General features: G+C 44.5%; 1 protein-coding gene across 2 annotated transcripts; it reads left to right on the top strand.

The window, feature by feature from the left end:
• Nucleotides 1–7,341: 7,341 nt before the first annotated feature.
• Nucleotides 7,342–14,831, top strand: LOC143300072 (ninjurin-1-like). Of its 2 annotated transcripts, none has more exons than XM_076613631.1 (4): nucleotides 7,342–7,540; nucleotides 9,862–9,967; nucleotides 11,584–11,763; nucleotides 12,865–14,831. In XM_076613631.1, the coding sequence occupies exons 2-4, from the start codon at nucleotides 9,872–9,874 to the stop codon at nucleotides 13,081–13,083; spliced, it is 495 nt and encodes a 164-aa protein (XP_076469746.1). In that variant the 5' UTR covers nucleotides 7,342–7,540; nucleotides 9,862–9,871; the 3' UTR covers nucleotides 13,084–14,831. The 2 variants fall into 2 exon arrangements, with proteins under 2 accessions (XP_076469746.1, XP_076469747.1); XM_076613632.1 differs by having other exon boundaries at nucleotides 9,797–9,967.
• The last annotated feature ends 516 nt before the right edge of the window (nucleotides 14,832–15,347 follow it).

The raw sequence follows: 15,347 nt of genomic DNA, 5'->3' as shown, positions 1-15,347 counted from the left end.
AGGTATGTGAACCGCTCCACCGCACTGAGTCTCTGACCGTTGACTGTGATGTTGGGCTCAACGTAGGGTTTCCCTGGGGCTGGCTGATGGAGAACTTCAGTTTTCCTCGTGCTGATGGTAAGGCCGAAGTTCCTGCTGGCAGTGGCAAACTTGTCGACGCTGAGTTGCATGTCAGCTTCAGATCCAGCGTTGAGGGCACAATCATCAGCAAACAAAAAGTCTCTGATGATGTCTGTCATGACCTTCGTTTTTGCTTGAAGCCTTCTGAGGTTAAACAGCTTGCCATCTGTTCGGTACTTTAGGCCGATTCCAACATCGCCATCTCTGAAGGCATCAGTAAGCATTGCAGAGAACATGAGGCTGAACAGCGTTGGAGCCAGGACGCAGCCTTGCTTGACACCATTTGTGACAGCAAAAGGAGCAGATGTTTCACCACTGTCCTGGACTCGAGCCTGCATGCCTTCATGGAATTGGCTGACCAAGGAAATAAATTTCCGAGGGCATCCGTACTTGGCCATGATCTTCCACAGTCCCTCTCTACTCACGGTGTCGAAGGCCTTAGTGAGGTCGACATAGGTGGAGAACAGATCAGCATTTTGCTCCTGACATTTCTCTTGCAGCTGCCTTGCAGCAAACACCATGTCAGTGGTTCCGCGCTCTTTCCGGAATCCACATTGGCTCTCAGGCAAATGACCTTGGTCAAGGTGTGCTGTGAGGCGGTTAAGTAGGATCCTGGCAAGTATCTTGCCTGCGATGGAGAGCAAGGAAATGCCCCGATGGTTATCACAGGCTTGCCGGTTCCCCTTTCGCTTGTACAAGTGAATGATAGATGCATCTTTGAAATCCTGGGGGATCGTCTCTTCTTTCCACATGAGTGAGTACAGCTGATGAAGCTTCTCAGTCAGCACAGTGCCTCCATCCTTGTAGACCTCTGCTGGTATGGAGTCTGAGCCAGGTGCTTTGCCACTGGATAGCAGACGGATTGCTTTCTGGGTCTCAAGAAGTGTTGGCGGATCGTCCAGTGCTTCGTTGGTGGGGACTTGTGGGAGACGGTCTATGGCTTCATCATTTATGGAGGAAGGGCGATTTAAGACACTGTTGAAGTGCTCAGCCCACCGTTCGAGAATGTTCTCCTTCTCGGTGATCAAGGTATTCCCATCTGCACTGAGGAGGGGGGATGATCCTGAGGATGTGGGGCCGTAGACTTCTTTTAAGGCATCATAGAACCTCTTCATATCGTGCCTGTCAGCATATCCCTGGATCTCATCAGCTTTGTCACTCAGCCACTTATCCTGCATCTGGCGTAACTTTTGCTGTACAGTCCTGCGGATGGCATTGTATGCATCCTTTTTTGATGTGGACTTTGGGTTGCTCAGGTGGGCTTGATGCAGACGGCGTTTCTCATCCAGAAGCTGCTTGATTTCATCACAGTTTTCATCAAACCAGTCTTTGTGCTTTCTGGTCATGGGTCCAAGGGTCTCTGAAGCTGTACTATAGATCAGCTCACGCAGGGTCCTCCAGTCAGACTCCACATTCTGGTTGTCCAGAGAGGCGGATTCCAGACGATCTTCCAGCAGCTCCACAAAGGACTGTTTGATGGTGTTGCTTTTCAGCTTAGCGATGTTGAGCCGTTTTGGAGCCTTCTGGCCTTGGGGGCGTCTCTTGGGTTGGATTCGAATATTCAGCTTCGAGACTACAAGGCGATGGTCTGTCCAACACTCGGCGCCGCACATGGTCTTTGTTACACGTACGTCTTGCCTATCCCTTTTCCTGACGATGACATAATCGATGAGATGCCAATGCTTTGAGCGAGGGTGCATCCATGACGTCCTGTTACGGGTAGGGAGGCAGAAAACTGTGTTGGTTATCAGCAGTTCGTGCTCTGCACAGGTCTGAAGCAAAAGCAATCCATTTGGGTTGCAGTGGCCCACACCGTGCTTTCCAATCACTCCATCCCAGGAGATGTAGTCAGAGCCAACTCTAGCATTGAAGTCCCCAAGAATGATGAGCTTGTCTGCTTTAGGGATGGCAGCAATGACAGAGTGAAGGTCCTCGTAGAACTTCGCCTTCACTTCATCCGGGTTGGTCATGGTTGGGGCGTAGGCACTGACAATGGTGAGGTGCTTCTGGCCAGATGCCAGTGGGAGTTTCATGGTCATAAGCCTATCGTTGACTCCCTTTGGGATTCCAGCTAGCTTGCTGACAAGTGCTGTTTTTACTGCAAAACCAACGCCAGCCTCACGTCGCTCTTTGCTTCCTCGTCCACTCCAGAAGAAGGTGTAACCAGATCCCCGTTCACAGAGCTCGCCTTCGCCTGCAAGCCGAGTCTCACTCAAGGCTGCGATGTCGATGTTGTATCTGGCGAGTTCGGATGCAACTAGTGCTGTTCTCCTTTGGGGTCTGTCTGCGTTATCTCTGTCCAGGAGAGTCCTTATGTTCCAAGCACCAATGGTGAGAGGAACGATCCTTGTTTTTTTCTTTTCTTTCTCTTTGTTTCGACCGCTGATGTAGGGTCCCCGCCAGCCGCGGTATGCTGGCCAGGGTGATATGGAGCAGGCAATTTTTAGGGCACCTTTTCTAGCCCCTTCCTCATGCCAGGGAGGTGAGCAGTGCATTCCTAAAGAGGGCTGCTCAGACGCTCAGACGGCTGCCGAGCTCCATCGCTGCTCCTGTCGACGAAGAACGACCCTATGGCCTGAGCCGCCTGCGTGCAGGTCTGCGGCTGCGACTGCCAGTGTACCCACACCTGTCGTTTCGTCGCTCGCCTGTCGCCACAGGACTTGGGGGTGATGAAATGATGAAGGATGAAAGGTCATTTTGGATGACTGATGACTTGCGCGATGAGTTTGTTTAAAGTGAAGAGGAGTTGCGCAACGTCGACCTCACTCTCTCGTCCGGGTCCACCAATTTCCAGTGGCAAGACTAAGTCGAGACGACTGGAGGATGAGCACGGATGCAGTGGATGACCAAGATATCCTTTCGGTGTCTCATCTTGCTCTCTGCACTCCACAGTGCGTTGCTGTAACCGCCTTCCTCTCCGTTGAACCGGTAGGTTTCTTCCGCAGATTCTGCCGGATCCAGACTTCGCATACATGGGTAGACACACCCCGGGGGCCAACTGCGTGTGGCATGTACACAGCACAGTGGAGCTAGATGGCCGTCGGTGGCTCTCCTGAGCCGACGCCCTTTTATGGATCTCCATAAGGGTGTCTAGCCACCCGCCTCACCAGTCCCAGAAGGGAGCGGTGGAAGTGCCGGTTTAGTCGTCGGCAACCCGACCCTGAACAGGTTGTACTGGATTACAGGTTACCAGTAGCAGATCTAATGACCTGACCTGAATGCTGACATGGATCACAGGATCTTTAACGTGCATATTTGATCTTCCACATTCGTATACACACAAAGGGGTTTCAGGCACAAGCAGGTCTGCATATCAGAAAATTTTCCACCCTTTATCCACCAGGCACTGTGACTGGGAATCAAACCCAGGACACTCAGATTGAAAGTCCAACGCTTAACCACTCGGCTGTAGTGCCCATCAGCTTAGACAGTTTGAAAATCATAAAAGCTTTCACCATGCCAACGTCATGGATTTGATTAAAAAAATGATGAAAATAGGTGAACTTGTCTTCTTCTTGTGTGCCTGGTGTGTTTGTTTGCAGACACAAGATTCTTTGGACCATAGTCCAAAATCAGATTGAGGAAAGATTTGGAAGGTGGAGCCTCTCTTGTAATTTCACATGGAATTACAGAAGTAATGTGATTTTAGACTGAAACAGGAATCTTGAATCTCAGTTCTGATTCGGGATGGTTTGGGGCAAAAAGGGGAGAAAGACATTGTGAAAATCATTAACGGTTTCGCTGTGGCAACTTGATTAATATGAAAAACAAATGTGTATCCGATGCATATGTTCAGAGTGGTTTATGTCTGTTACGTCGTTTTGGGGGTTGTGGGGGGGGGGGGATGGTAGTGTTCGTGTGTCATATCTGATATCACTTAGAACAGAAGGGTGGAAAATTGAAGACTGCAGCAGCTTCGTTTTTTGTTGTTGGTGTTGTTTTTGTTTGTTTTGTTGTTGTTGTTTTTTGGGGGGTACTACTACTGCACAGTCACATATGCACACACTACCACTGCTACTACTACAATTACACACAACCACACACACACACAACGTCAAACGTGGAAAGATGAAGAATCTGAAGACAGGAACAACTGCTACTACTACCACTACTACTACACACATACAGAGTAGGGGCCTAGGCCCCACCACGGTGTTCCCATAAACAACACGCCCACCCTCTCTATTCCTCCAATCCCCTCCGCCCCCCCCCCCCCCCCCCCCCCCCACCCACACACACACACACACTCCCTCCCCCTCCCAAGCACTTCAACAATGACGCCCCAGTGCCCTGTGGAATTGTTCATGGTGTCGGGTTACTCAACAGGTGAGCTGACCCGGATTCTGGATACAGGTCACACCCAACGGCACGTACTTTTGCTCAAGTGCCCTTCATGAATATTCATCGCTTGGTCGTTGGGGTCAGCGTCTCTTTTGAGCTGAGAGAGAGAGAGCGAGCAAAAAATAAACCAATAGGTTACATGAAGCACATCCAGTGCTTTGCTCATGCATCGAGATATTGTCTTGGAGTCAACATCTTCATCTTCTTCTTATGTATAGACCTTAAAAATGAATGATGTGTGTGTGTGTGGTCTATACTACATTATACATAGAGAAATATATCGGGCGGGGACTGGGTGGAAAAAAACAACAACATATTTGCTTGTCTGTAATTCTGGAAATCGTCTTATAATCATGGCTTGGTTATTTGGGAATATATTATGAAGAAAGTGAGATATAATTTGTATTCCTTTTTATCACAACAGATTTCTCTGTGTGAAATTCGGGCTGCTCTCCCCAGGGAGAACGCGTCGCTACACTACAGCGTCACCCTTTTTTTTTTTTTTTTTTTCCTGCATGCAGTTTTATTTGTTTTTCCTGTCGAAGTGGATTTTTCTACAGAATTTTGCCAGGAACAACCCTTTTGTTGCCGTGGGTTCTTTTACGTGCAGTAAGTGCATGCTGCACACGGGACCTCGGTTTATCGTCTCATTCGAATGACTAGCGTCCAGACCACCACTCAAGGTCTAATGGAGGGGGAGAAAATATCGGCGGCTGAGCCGTGATTCGAACCAGCGCCCTCAGATTCTCTCGCTTCCTAGGCGGACGCGTTATCTCTAGGCCATCACTCCACTTAATAAATCATCATGTAGTATAGTCACAATGGGGCAGAGACGTACTGGGTTGGTTAATTGATTTTCTGTCATCCTCGAAAATAAACTAGTTGTCTTGTTTACCGTTTTTATGGCTTGTGGTTATATGTGAATCATATGAAGCAAATTAGTGAGAGATATATTTACACAAACACAGAACAAACAATTCACTTTTCTTCCCAAACATATACCGAGATCACAATCTGGGTGGGTTTGTTTATTTACGTCTGTATAATCTGTTATGTGTGTCGATTTATGTTAATCAGGATTTTAAAAAAATAATAATAAACGTTTTATTTTGCCGTCTTGAAAGCAAATTGTCATGTTGCTTTGTGTTTACGCGACATTTCTTCTGCCTGTTCTTGTTCTTGTTGCTGTGTGTTTGCATGTCAAATGAAAGGGGGGGTATACATGAATGGACTGGAAACTTCTTTAATTAGAGGGGGGAGGGGGTAGAAGCTTCTGGGTGTGTTTGTGTGGATGGATGTGTGTCTGTGTCACGATGTGTGTGTGTGTCTGTGTGTGTGTGTCTGTGTGTGTGTGTGTGTGGTGTATTGTTTTTCCCGAACTCAGCTAGCGCTTGAAAACTCAGCAAGTAATTAAGCCGAAATACAAACAGCTTGAAGGCGTGTACACGCTGAATGTCTGACTGTCCCTGTTTGCTAATCAAGCAGCCAACAGGTACAGTTAATTATACCTGTTCTCAATAAGGCACACGTGCAGCTCCAATTAAGTCATTGCTGCTGGCTTTTTGGCTTCATCAGAACAGTACACCCTTTGAACATTTTAATATTGTTGTTTACTGACTACACACAGTTCTTTCCTTATTGTAGTACCACGCAAACACACACACACACACACACACACACACACACACACTCGCTCTCTCTCACTTCATCCCCCCTCCTCTCTCTCTCTTTTTGTTGTTGTTGTTGCTGTTGTCGCCGTCATCATCATCATCATCGTCGTCGTCGTTGTTATTAATTTCATTGTTATTGTTGTGGTCTTTTGTTCTTGTTTTCTCAATATTTCTTTCAAAAGCTGCGCTGGTCCACCACTATTTTTCAATCAGGTTGTGTCAGCAGTTTGGGGTTGGAAAACAGACACACCGTCCCTATTTCCTGTCTCCCAACGCCCTAATCCCCCCCCACCCTCCCACTGTCCCCTCCGCCGCCCGACACATCAACACACACACATTCCAGCCCCAGCCCCACTTCTTCCCCTCTCCCCTCTCGACACACCACCACCTCCATCCCATATATAGTAATCAGTGTAAGTAATATAAGTCCAGAAGTTTGAATTGAACGTTTCGGCGTTGTTCAGTGTTCTCTCTGTCGGTCTGTCTGTCTGTCTGTCTCTCTCTCTCTCTGCGCGTTTGCATACTTGTGTGAGAATGCACGCGTGTATGGGTTTGCACAAGCTCGCTGAACCTGAGCTTTCTTTTTTTTTCTTTCCTTTTTTTCATCCCTATTTTATTTCAGCCATTTATTTTGTCAGTGTTTACGTATCTTTTATTTTCACAATATAACAAAGCGTTTATCTTTTTCAGTAATGTTTAACTTATAGATGGTTAGATCAGTGGGGGATCGTTGTGATGGGGTGAGGAGTATGGGGGTGGAGTCCCTCGCCATCAGCTCCCCCCACCTCCCCTTCCACCAACAACGACACACACCACCTTTTAATTTTCCAAGTCGTCACGGTTCACTTCATTTCCTGTTTGTCTGATTGCAGTGAGTGTCATTGTGTGTGTGTGTGTGTGTGTGTGTGTGTGTGTGTGTGTGTGTATGTCTTTGTGTGTGTGTGTGACTCTGTGTGTGTGTGTGTGAGTCTGTGTCCGAGTCGGTGTGTGTGTGTGTGTGTGTGTCTGGGCACGTTTACCCGAGTGTCAACAACTTGTTGCCCAGCGTCATGAAGGAAAAAGATCCCGGATGTGTTTGACCCAGCTTCAGACTGGGCCTTTGTGTGTGTGTGTGTGTGTGTGTTTTGGGTGGGTGGTGGGGGGAGTGGTGGCGTCAGAGTGAATGTGGGTCACATGACATCACTGCAACTATATATAAGATGTTCCGCGGTGGAAGTGTCCAAGCCTGGCTTGCAAAGAGTGAGAAATAAGTGTTCAAGTTCAGTAGTTCACGTTTTTACATAACAGCCGGTGTTTTTGTTGACGTTGGTGTTGATCAGGCATTCTCGCAGGTCACTATAACAGCCCGTCGAAGGTGTTTTTACGCTGTTGCGTGTATTTGGTTTATCTCTGCTGTTTTTGTTCTGCAGGTGAGTGTCTTTTGTTTTTGTTTTCAATTTCGAAGATTATTTCTCACGGTGGTAATATGTATTCCTGATGATGCTTAAAGATATATGCACCCTGCTGCCGAAGACTGAAAGAACACACACACACACACACACACACACACACACACGCGTTTCAAGGGCAGAACAATGTACGTGTTCATGGTCAGAACAACTTGAGACTTCGGCATACACTGCGTATTACGTGCACAAATGCGAACAAAAAATTGAATAAAAAAAAAATCATACACGTATATTTTCTTTTCTTTTTTCAATACGCAGTGTATGCCAAAGTCACAAGTTATTCTGACCATCAGTATGTACATTGTTCTGCCCTTGAAATGTGTGTGTGTGTGTGTGTGTGTGTGTGTGTGTGTGTTCTTTCAGTCTTCGGTAGTAGGGTGCATAGGTGCGTCAGTTAACTTGAATGCGACGGTAGTTATTTACAGCCACCCGGTAGAGATTGTATTTCAGATAAACGCATGGGATAGTTTCAGTTGGTTATATTTCAACCAGTAATAGCAAAAGTGTAACAGTCTCTCTCTTTCATCCATTCTCTCTCTCTCTCTCTCTCTCTCTCTCTCTCTCTCTCTCTCTAATATGCATGCTGTAATGATTCCCCCTTTCTGATTTTACTGTTTCCCCTCCGAGGGCTGCATGAAAAAAAGCATTATTTTGCGTACTGTATTACCCTCAGAAAATAAAATTTATCCAGTTCAGTTCAATTCAATTTATTCAATTCAGTTCTCTCTCTCTCTCTCTCTCATCCGATCTCAGGCTCTTCAGTTCCCTGTGTCTCCGAGGCTGTCTCTCTCTTTCTCTCTCAAAGACACACATACGTACACACACACACACACACACACACACACACACACACACACACATGCACACACACACACACATACACACACACACTCTCTCTCCCCCCCCCCCACCCTCTCTCTCTCTCTCAGTGACACAACACTGACAGATTATGCGAGAGAAGTCTGTGTGTGTACCTGCCTATGTCTGAGTGTTCAACGTAAACAGACGAGCGTTTAAAATTAACTTCAGTGTTTGCTGAGGGGGTTAACATGCAGAGACTCTACAGACAGTGGCTGAATTAGCTTCTCGTTTCTCACTGACACTGGCCATGAAAACATCTCTGACGGACATTCTTCGTCAGTACACCCGGCAATCTCCAAATCTCCGCACAATACAAGGCAATCCACTATATGTATACCGCAGTCTCTTTCAGCAAATCTCCGAAGACCCATCTGATAACTTTGCGAAAGTGCGTTTTATCCATGTTATAAGTGGTGTGTGTGTGTGCTGCCACGGTGTGTGTGTGTGTGTGTGTGTGTGACTGTGAATGTCTGTGTACAGCTCTGTGTGTGTGTCGTGTGTGTGCCAGTGCATGTGAGTTGGACGTGTGGCGTCATCAGTGATGCCTGTTTGCACTGAGTGAGTAGATTATTTGATTTCTTACGTCATCAGTACACACACACACACACACACACACACACACACACACACACACACATATATATATATATATATATTGTGTGTGTGTGTGTGTGTGTGTGTGTGTGTGTGGTTGATGAGTTTTATGTTGTTCTGTTGCGTAAAACACTAGCTCTTGACAAAAAGCGCTGAATGAGTCTTCTTCGTCTGACGGGCGCAATACCCGAGTGGTTAAAGCGTTGGACTTTCAATCTGAGGGTCCTTGGTTCGAATCTCGGTAACGGCGCCTGGTGGATAAAGCGTGGAAATTTTTCCCATCTCCCAGGACGACCTATGCGCAGACCTGCTTTTGCCTGAACCCCCTTCGTGTGTATACGCACGCAGAAGATCAAATGCGCACGCTAAAGATCCTGTAATGAATGCCAATCAGCGTTCGGTAGGTTATGGAAACAAGAACATACCCAGCATGCACACCCCGAAAACGGGGTAAATAAACATAACGGTCATACAGTAAAATGACACATGTCTGTCTGAGTGTGTATGTATAGTGTGCGTCACTGAGTTCCTGAAACTGATTGAATGACACAAGAAACGAATGATGAGTGCCCAATGACAACCTGCCGTCAGTCGGCTCTGCCCAGGAAGGCAGCCTGTTGTGCAAATGACCCAGAGTTTGTAAAACGATAAGAGCTTGGTCTCAGTCCGAGGATATAGGCGCTATATATAAGTATCCATATAATTCATTCATTCATTCATTTATTCATTCATTCTTCGCCTTCTTCTCCTTTTTCTTCTCAGTGCTATTTTTAGTTTGTGACCCAGTCAGTGTGACATCACTCACGTGACCGTGTGTGCACGTGCAGCCCGGCCGGCATGCCTGGTGACGAGGAGTCACGTGGTATGAGGGATCATGATGGGGAGGACAACGGCCCTGTCAGCACGGACACAGAGCACCACACGCTGGTCAAGGTGAGCGACACAACGCGCGGCTTCCATTCAGACTAGAACAACAACAAAAAGATTATCGTCATCAGTCATCATCATCGTCGTCGTCGTCATCATCATTATCATTATCATTATCATTGTAATTGTATTTTTTTTTTAAGAAAAAGAATAAGATAAGCAACTCCACCACCACCTCGACCACTAGAAAGAACGACAATGGAGACATCACTTGGTGTTTGTGTACTGACAATTGATAATAGCTGAGTATTGACAGTTAATCATACTTGTGTATTGTTAGCAACTGCTACTGCTAGTACTGCTGCTGCTGCTGCTACTGCTACTACAACTGATGCTGCTAGGCTACTACTAATACTACGAATCATCACAATCATGATGCAATATATATAGCTACTGACGCTCCCACATAGCAGACCGAGGACTCGTGGCATTTACAACAAAAAGATACACATACCTTCCTACATACATGATTGAAAACGTGCATGCGTTAAGTATACCACACACGAACAACTTGAGCATGTGTACACACACACACACACACACACACACACACACACACACAGGAACTGCATATATGCGCAGATGTGTTTATTATGGGACAGTGCCTAGCCTACTACGTTCTAGCACGGGCTTTGGATACTAATAATACGGTGTTGTTATTTCGTGTGCTTCGTCATCACGTCATGGTTTGTATTGCAGCACGCACTGCGTGTCAATTGTTGGTATAAGAACCAGGATATGGTGCATACAGATTGCGTTGCTGGTGTTGTAGTGACAGATTTATATTGGTTTCAAGACCTTTCTAGATGTTTGACATTATGACTTCCGTGTTTGTTGGACCCTGTGTGTGTGTGTGTGTGTGTGTGTGTGTGTGTGTGTGTGTGTGTGTGCGTGCGTGCGTGCGTGTGTGTGTGTGTGTGTGTGTGTGTGTGTGTGTCCGAAAATATATAAGTATTAACAACAACAGCAACAACAACAATAATGATAGGCTAATGATCATATTAACAACAACAGCAGCAACAACAACAACAATTGCTACTTCTACTACTACTACTGCTACTACTACAGCTACTACTACTACTACTGCTGCTGCTGCTGCTACTACTACTGCTACTGCCGTGACTGCTGCTCCCAAGAGTTTGGTCTCTGACCTAAAAATACGGCCTTTATTAGTATGAATAACAATATAAAAAAGTCATCAATGTTGTTGTTGTTATTGTTGTTATCATTATCATTAGTAGAAGCAGCAGTAGTAGTAGTACCGTTGTTGTTGTTCTTCTTCTTCTCATTATTATTATCATTCTTCTTCTTCTTGTTTTTATTGTTGTTGTTTTCTCCTCCTCGTTATTATTCTTATTATCATTCTTCTTCTTATTATTATTGTTGTTGTTGTTGCTCTTTTTCTTCTTCTTCTCGTTGTTGTTGTTGTTGTTGTTCTTCAAAATATTATTATTATTGTTTTTGTTGTTGTTGTTGTTCGTCGTCGTCTCTTCTTCTTCTACTGCTACTGCTGCTTTTTCTCGGTTCTTCTTGTTCATCTTGTTATAATCATTATTATCGTTGTTGTTGTTCTTCTTCTTATTCTTCTTATCATCATCATTATTATGATAATAATCATCCAGCCCTTGGTGGGGTCCAACTCCTACGCCACGCGGAAGACGGTGGCCCAAGGCGCCCTGGACTTTGCCCTGTTGATGGCCAACTCCTCCCAGCTGAAGGCTCTGGTGGACATCCCTGTCAACGCCAGGGGCAACTTCTACGTTGGACTGCTGGTGCTGCTGGGGCTGTCTATTGCTTTGCAGGTCGGTATGTTTGTGTGGAAAGAAATTGTGCTAAGTCACAGCGCTGTTGGGGGATCTACAAAAGACGTTTAAAAATTGATACTTAAGCAATTTTTTTGTTTAAAGCGTGATAAATCGATTGCGGTATTCGAAGTGATAACGCTGTTTAAATCATGTTATTTTGAAATGTATCGGATATTTAGGAAATTCTTTAAAGGCTGTTATAAAGGAGACGTTGCCATCACGTCAAGCACACTGCAACATTTAGCCGTTTTCTCTGGATCTAGATCGATATTCAACAGGTTTAGTTACACTCGCCAGGAAACTACGACACAGTCGATTCAATTTCTCTTTCATGTTTTTTCTGGTTAATCCAGTATCCACTTTAAGATATTCATATGCAGTAAACACGTCGATGATGTCACGGTAGTTTGTGTCACTGTATGTGTTCTGTCCAAACTTTGTATTCCTTTTCTTTGAATTGCGAACAAGAAAAACGAGGTCATGCCGTCTTCTTACTAAGCATAGCCCACTTTCTGGAAACTGGGAAGCTGAAAAATGGTGTTTTCGGAATCCGGAACTGGCCTCAACGAAATCGTTAATGATCCGGAAATACGGCTTAATTCGGGAGACTTACAACCTATTATTGGTGTGACTGTGAAGATGTTGTTTTCCTTCTGTGTTAAATCTGTTATTGATAGACAAAGTATTTCCAGAGAAAATGGCAATATTAACGTTTACCATCTACACACACACACACACACACACACACACACACACACACACACAGAAACAACCGAACACCATGTTATAACATAGACTCACTTTGTTTACACAAGTGAGTCAAAAAAGGAATGATAGTTCACGCCACACTACGCAAACCAAACCTCACTACATCAGACTAACCTCATATAAACCGCAAACCATACCAGCACCACACAAGATGAACATCTGGCACTGTGTAAAGATGAACCCTGTGAAGATGAACCTCTAGCACACAAGGTGAACCTCTGGAAGTTTGTGAAGATTAACTTTCTGGCACTCTGTAAATAACTTTCTGGCACTCTGTGAAGAACTTCCTGGCACTGTGTGAAAAAGAACGCTCTGTCCTTTGTGTGTCAGGTGTCTGCCGGCGTGGTGCTGCTGATCCTGGGCATGATGGACCCGGACGAGTCAGACGAGCCGGCCCACAAGCGAGCCGAGCGGCTGAACAACGCCTCTGTGTGCATCATCCTCATCATCACCATCATCAACGTCTTCATCTCCGCCTTTGGCATCAGCTACGTGGACAACATTCCAGGCACGTCGGCTCCGCACGTGGTGACCACTTTAGCCCCTTGAGAAAACCGGATCCTTTTCCTTGCTTCACTACCAACAGCATTCCGTGGACTTTACGGGGTTATGAGCTGCGGAGAAAAGTAGCATCGCATGATGATAGACCCTCTTGAACTATGATGGGGTCTCTGATTAGGATTTTTCTTGGTGTGAGGACATTTATGATAGACTCTGTTTAGGATTTTCTCTAGAGTTATGATAGACTCTCTTGAACTATGATGGGGACTCTGTTAAGGATGATCTCTAGGGAGACTCTCTTGAACTATGATGGGGTCTCTTGATTAGGATTCTCTCCAGGGAAGAGGGCATTTAGGTTTCCCCATTCTTTCCCGCTGTTGTGGTTTCCTTGTAATTTTCTGTCCGCTGTAATGGTTTCTGTATGATGTTCTGTCGGTTGTTTTCCTTAAGATTTTGTCAGTAATTTTGGTTTCCCAGTGATTTTCCGTCAATTGGTTTGGTTTCCTGGTAATGATTTTCAGTTGCTTTGGTTTCTTAATGATTTTCCGTCAATTGGTTTGGTTTCCTAGTAATGATTTTCAGTTGCTTTTGTTTCCTAATGATTTTCCGTCAATTGTTTCGGTTTCCTAGTAATGATTTTCAGTTGCTTTGGTTTCCTAATGATTTTCCGTCAATTGTTTTTAGTTTCCTGGTAATGATTTTCAGTTGCTTTGGTTTCCTAATGATTTTCCGTCAGTTGGTTTGGGTTGTTTTTTTAATTTATGTCCGTCGTTTTGGTTTCCTTACGATTTTCCGTCGGGTTCGTCAAAAATGAATTACGGGTACAGCAACAGTGATTCGTCATTTGAACTTCACTGTATTGTTTTGGGTACTTGTGAAGGAACTGAGAATTGAAGAATAATAGACCCTGTCTTCTTCCTTCAGCATCTTCTCCTTTCTATTCATCTCTCTCTTCAAGGACACAAATGATGAGCGCCCAAATGGTAGCTGTCGGTTCTACAGTAGGGTAACCTGTTGTGCAAATAGCTCCTGTGTTTCTAAAGCGCTTAGAGCTTGGTCTCTGACCGAGAATAGGAAGCTGTATAAATATTCACATCATCATCATCATCGTCGTTTTCATCGATCTCATTTTCTATACACTTGCTGCCACCACCTCATATGCACGTCAAGTTTTGTTATTCATGTTCTTAGCCCAGGAGTTATGTTAATGTGTTTCCGTTTTGTTGCAATATGTGTAACTTTTCACTTTACATAGTGTGTAAGTTCTTGTTGTTTTTCTTTAAGCCTGAATTTTCCTGCCATGAAAAGTTGCACAATTGTGAATTATTGGTAAGAGGTATTAGCCATCGTTTATATTTGAAAGAAAAATGCATAGGCGTATGTTAACCCTCTTTAATGAAGATTTTTGTCTTGTTGAACTCTCTCTCTCTCTCTCTCTCTCTCTCTCTCTGTCTCTCTGTCTGTCTGTCTGTCTCTCTCTGAGCAGATGAAGAGCGTTTTGTTTTTTTTACCCATAAACCGCTGAGCAAGTTGGAACAGAGTTGAGCCAGTGAATGTAGAACTCCTTTGAAAATGTCACATATCATTACTCTTTTGAAAACGTCACATATTACTATATACTTACTACTACTGGTGGTTGTGGTGCTGCTGCTGCTACTACTACTGCTACTACCACTATCATGATGATTGTCATTATTATAATGATTATCATTATTATCATCAGTGTGATCAGAAAAAAGAGACATATGGTGATTATAGACAGTTGTTACATAATTCTCTCTCTTCCAATAACATTTTTTTTAAAAAGAAGAAGTTTTTAACAGCTTGTGTAATGATTTGTTAAGTGCTGCGAAAATGGACAAACAGTGTCATGGCTTGTCTACATTCCTATATTTTTCATGATCATTTCGTATGTTAATATTTGTGTTCAACAATCAGTGCGAAACATTGTCATATTTGCCACATGTCAGCACAAGTACCCATGTCTTTGAAAATGTTCATCGTAGTATTAACACTTTAAAGCAAGATGTTGTCGCACATTGGAATTTCACCCCCCCCCCTCGCCCCCAAATGTATAGTGCAGACTTTACTTTAGCAGTAACTGTTCATAAAGTTTATCACATTATTCTTATGTATGGTTTAGACACACACCGAGCATTATTGTCACAAATTCTTGGTATGCGTCTCTGGATTGCTACTACTGTAAGAGTCACAACGAGATATCAGATTCGCACAATCACAAATTACAGCTTTAAACTTCGCTCACAAAAATAATGAAACATTTCGATAGATCTTCAAGTTGACTGATGGGC

This window comes from Babylonia areolata, chromosome 25 (genome assembly GCF_041734735.1).
Source record: "Babylonia areolata isolate BAREFJ2019XMU chromosome 25, ASM4173473v1, whole genome shotgun sequence".
NCBI lineage: Eukaryota > Metazoa > Mollusca > Gastropoda > Neogastropoda > Buccinidae > Babylonia > Babylonia areolata.
The sequence above is the reverse complement of the archived record's forward strand: the minus strand, read 5'-3'. Positions and strand labels throughout refer to the sequence as shown.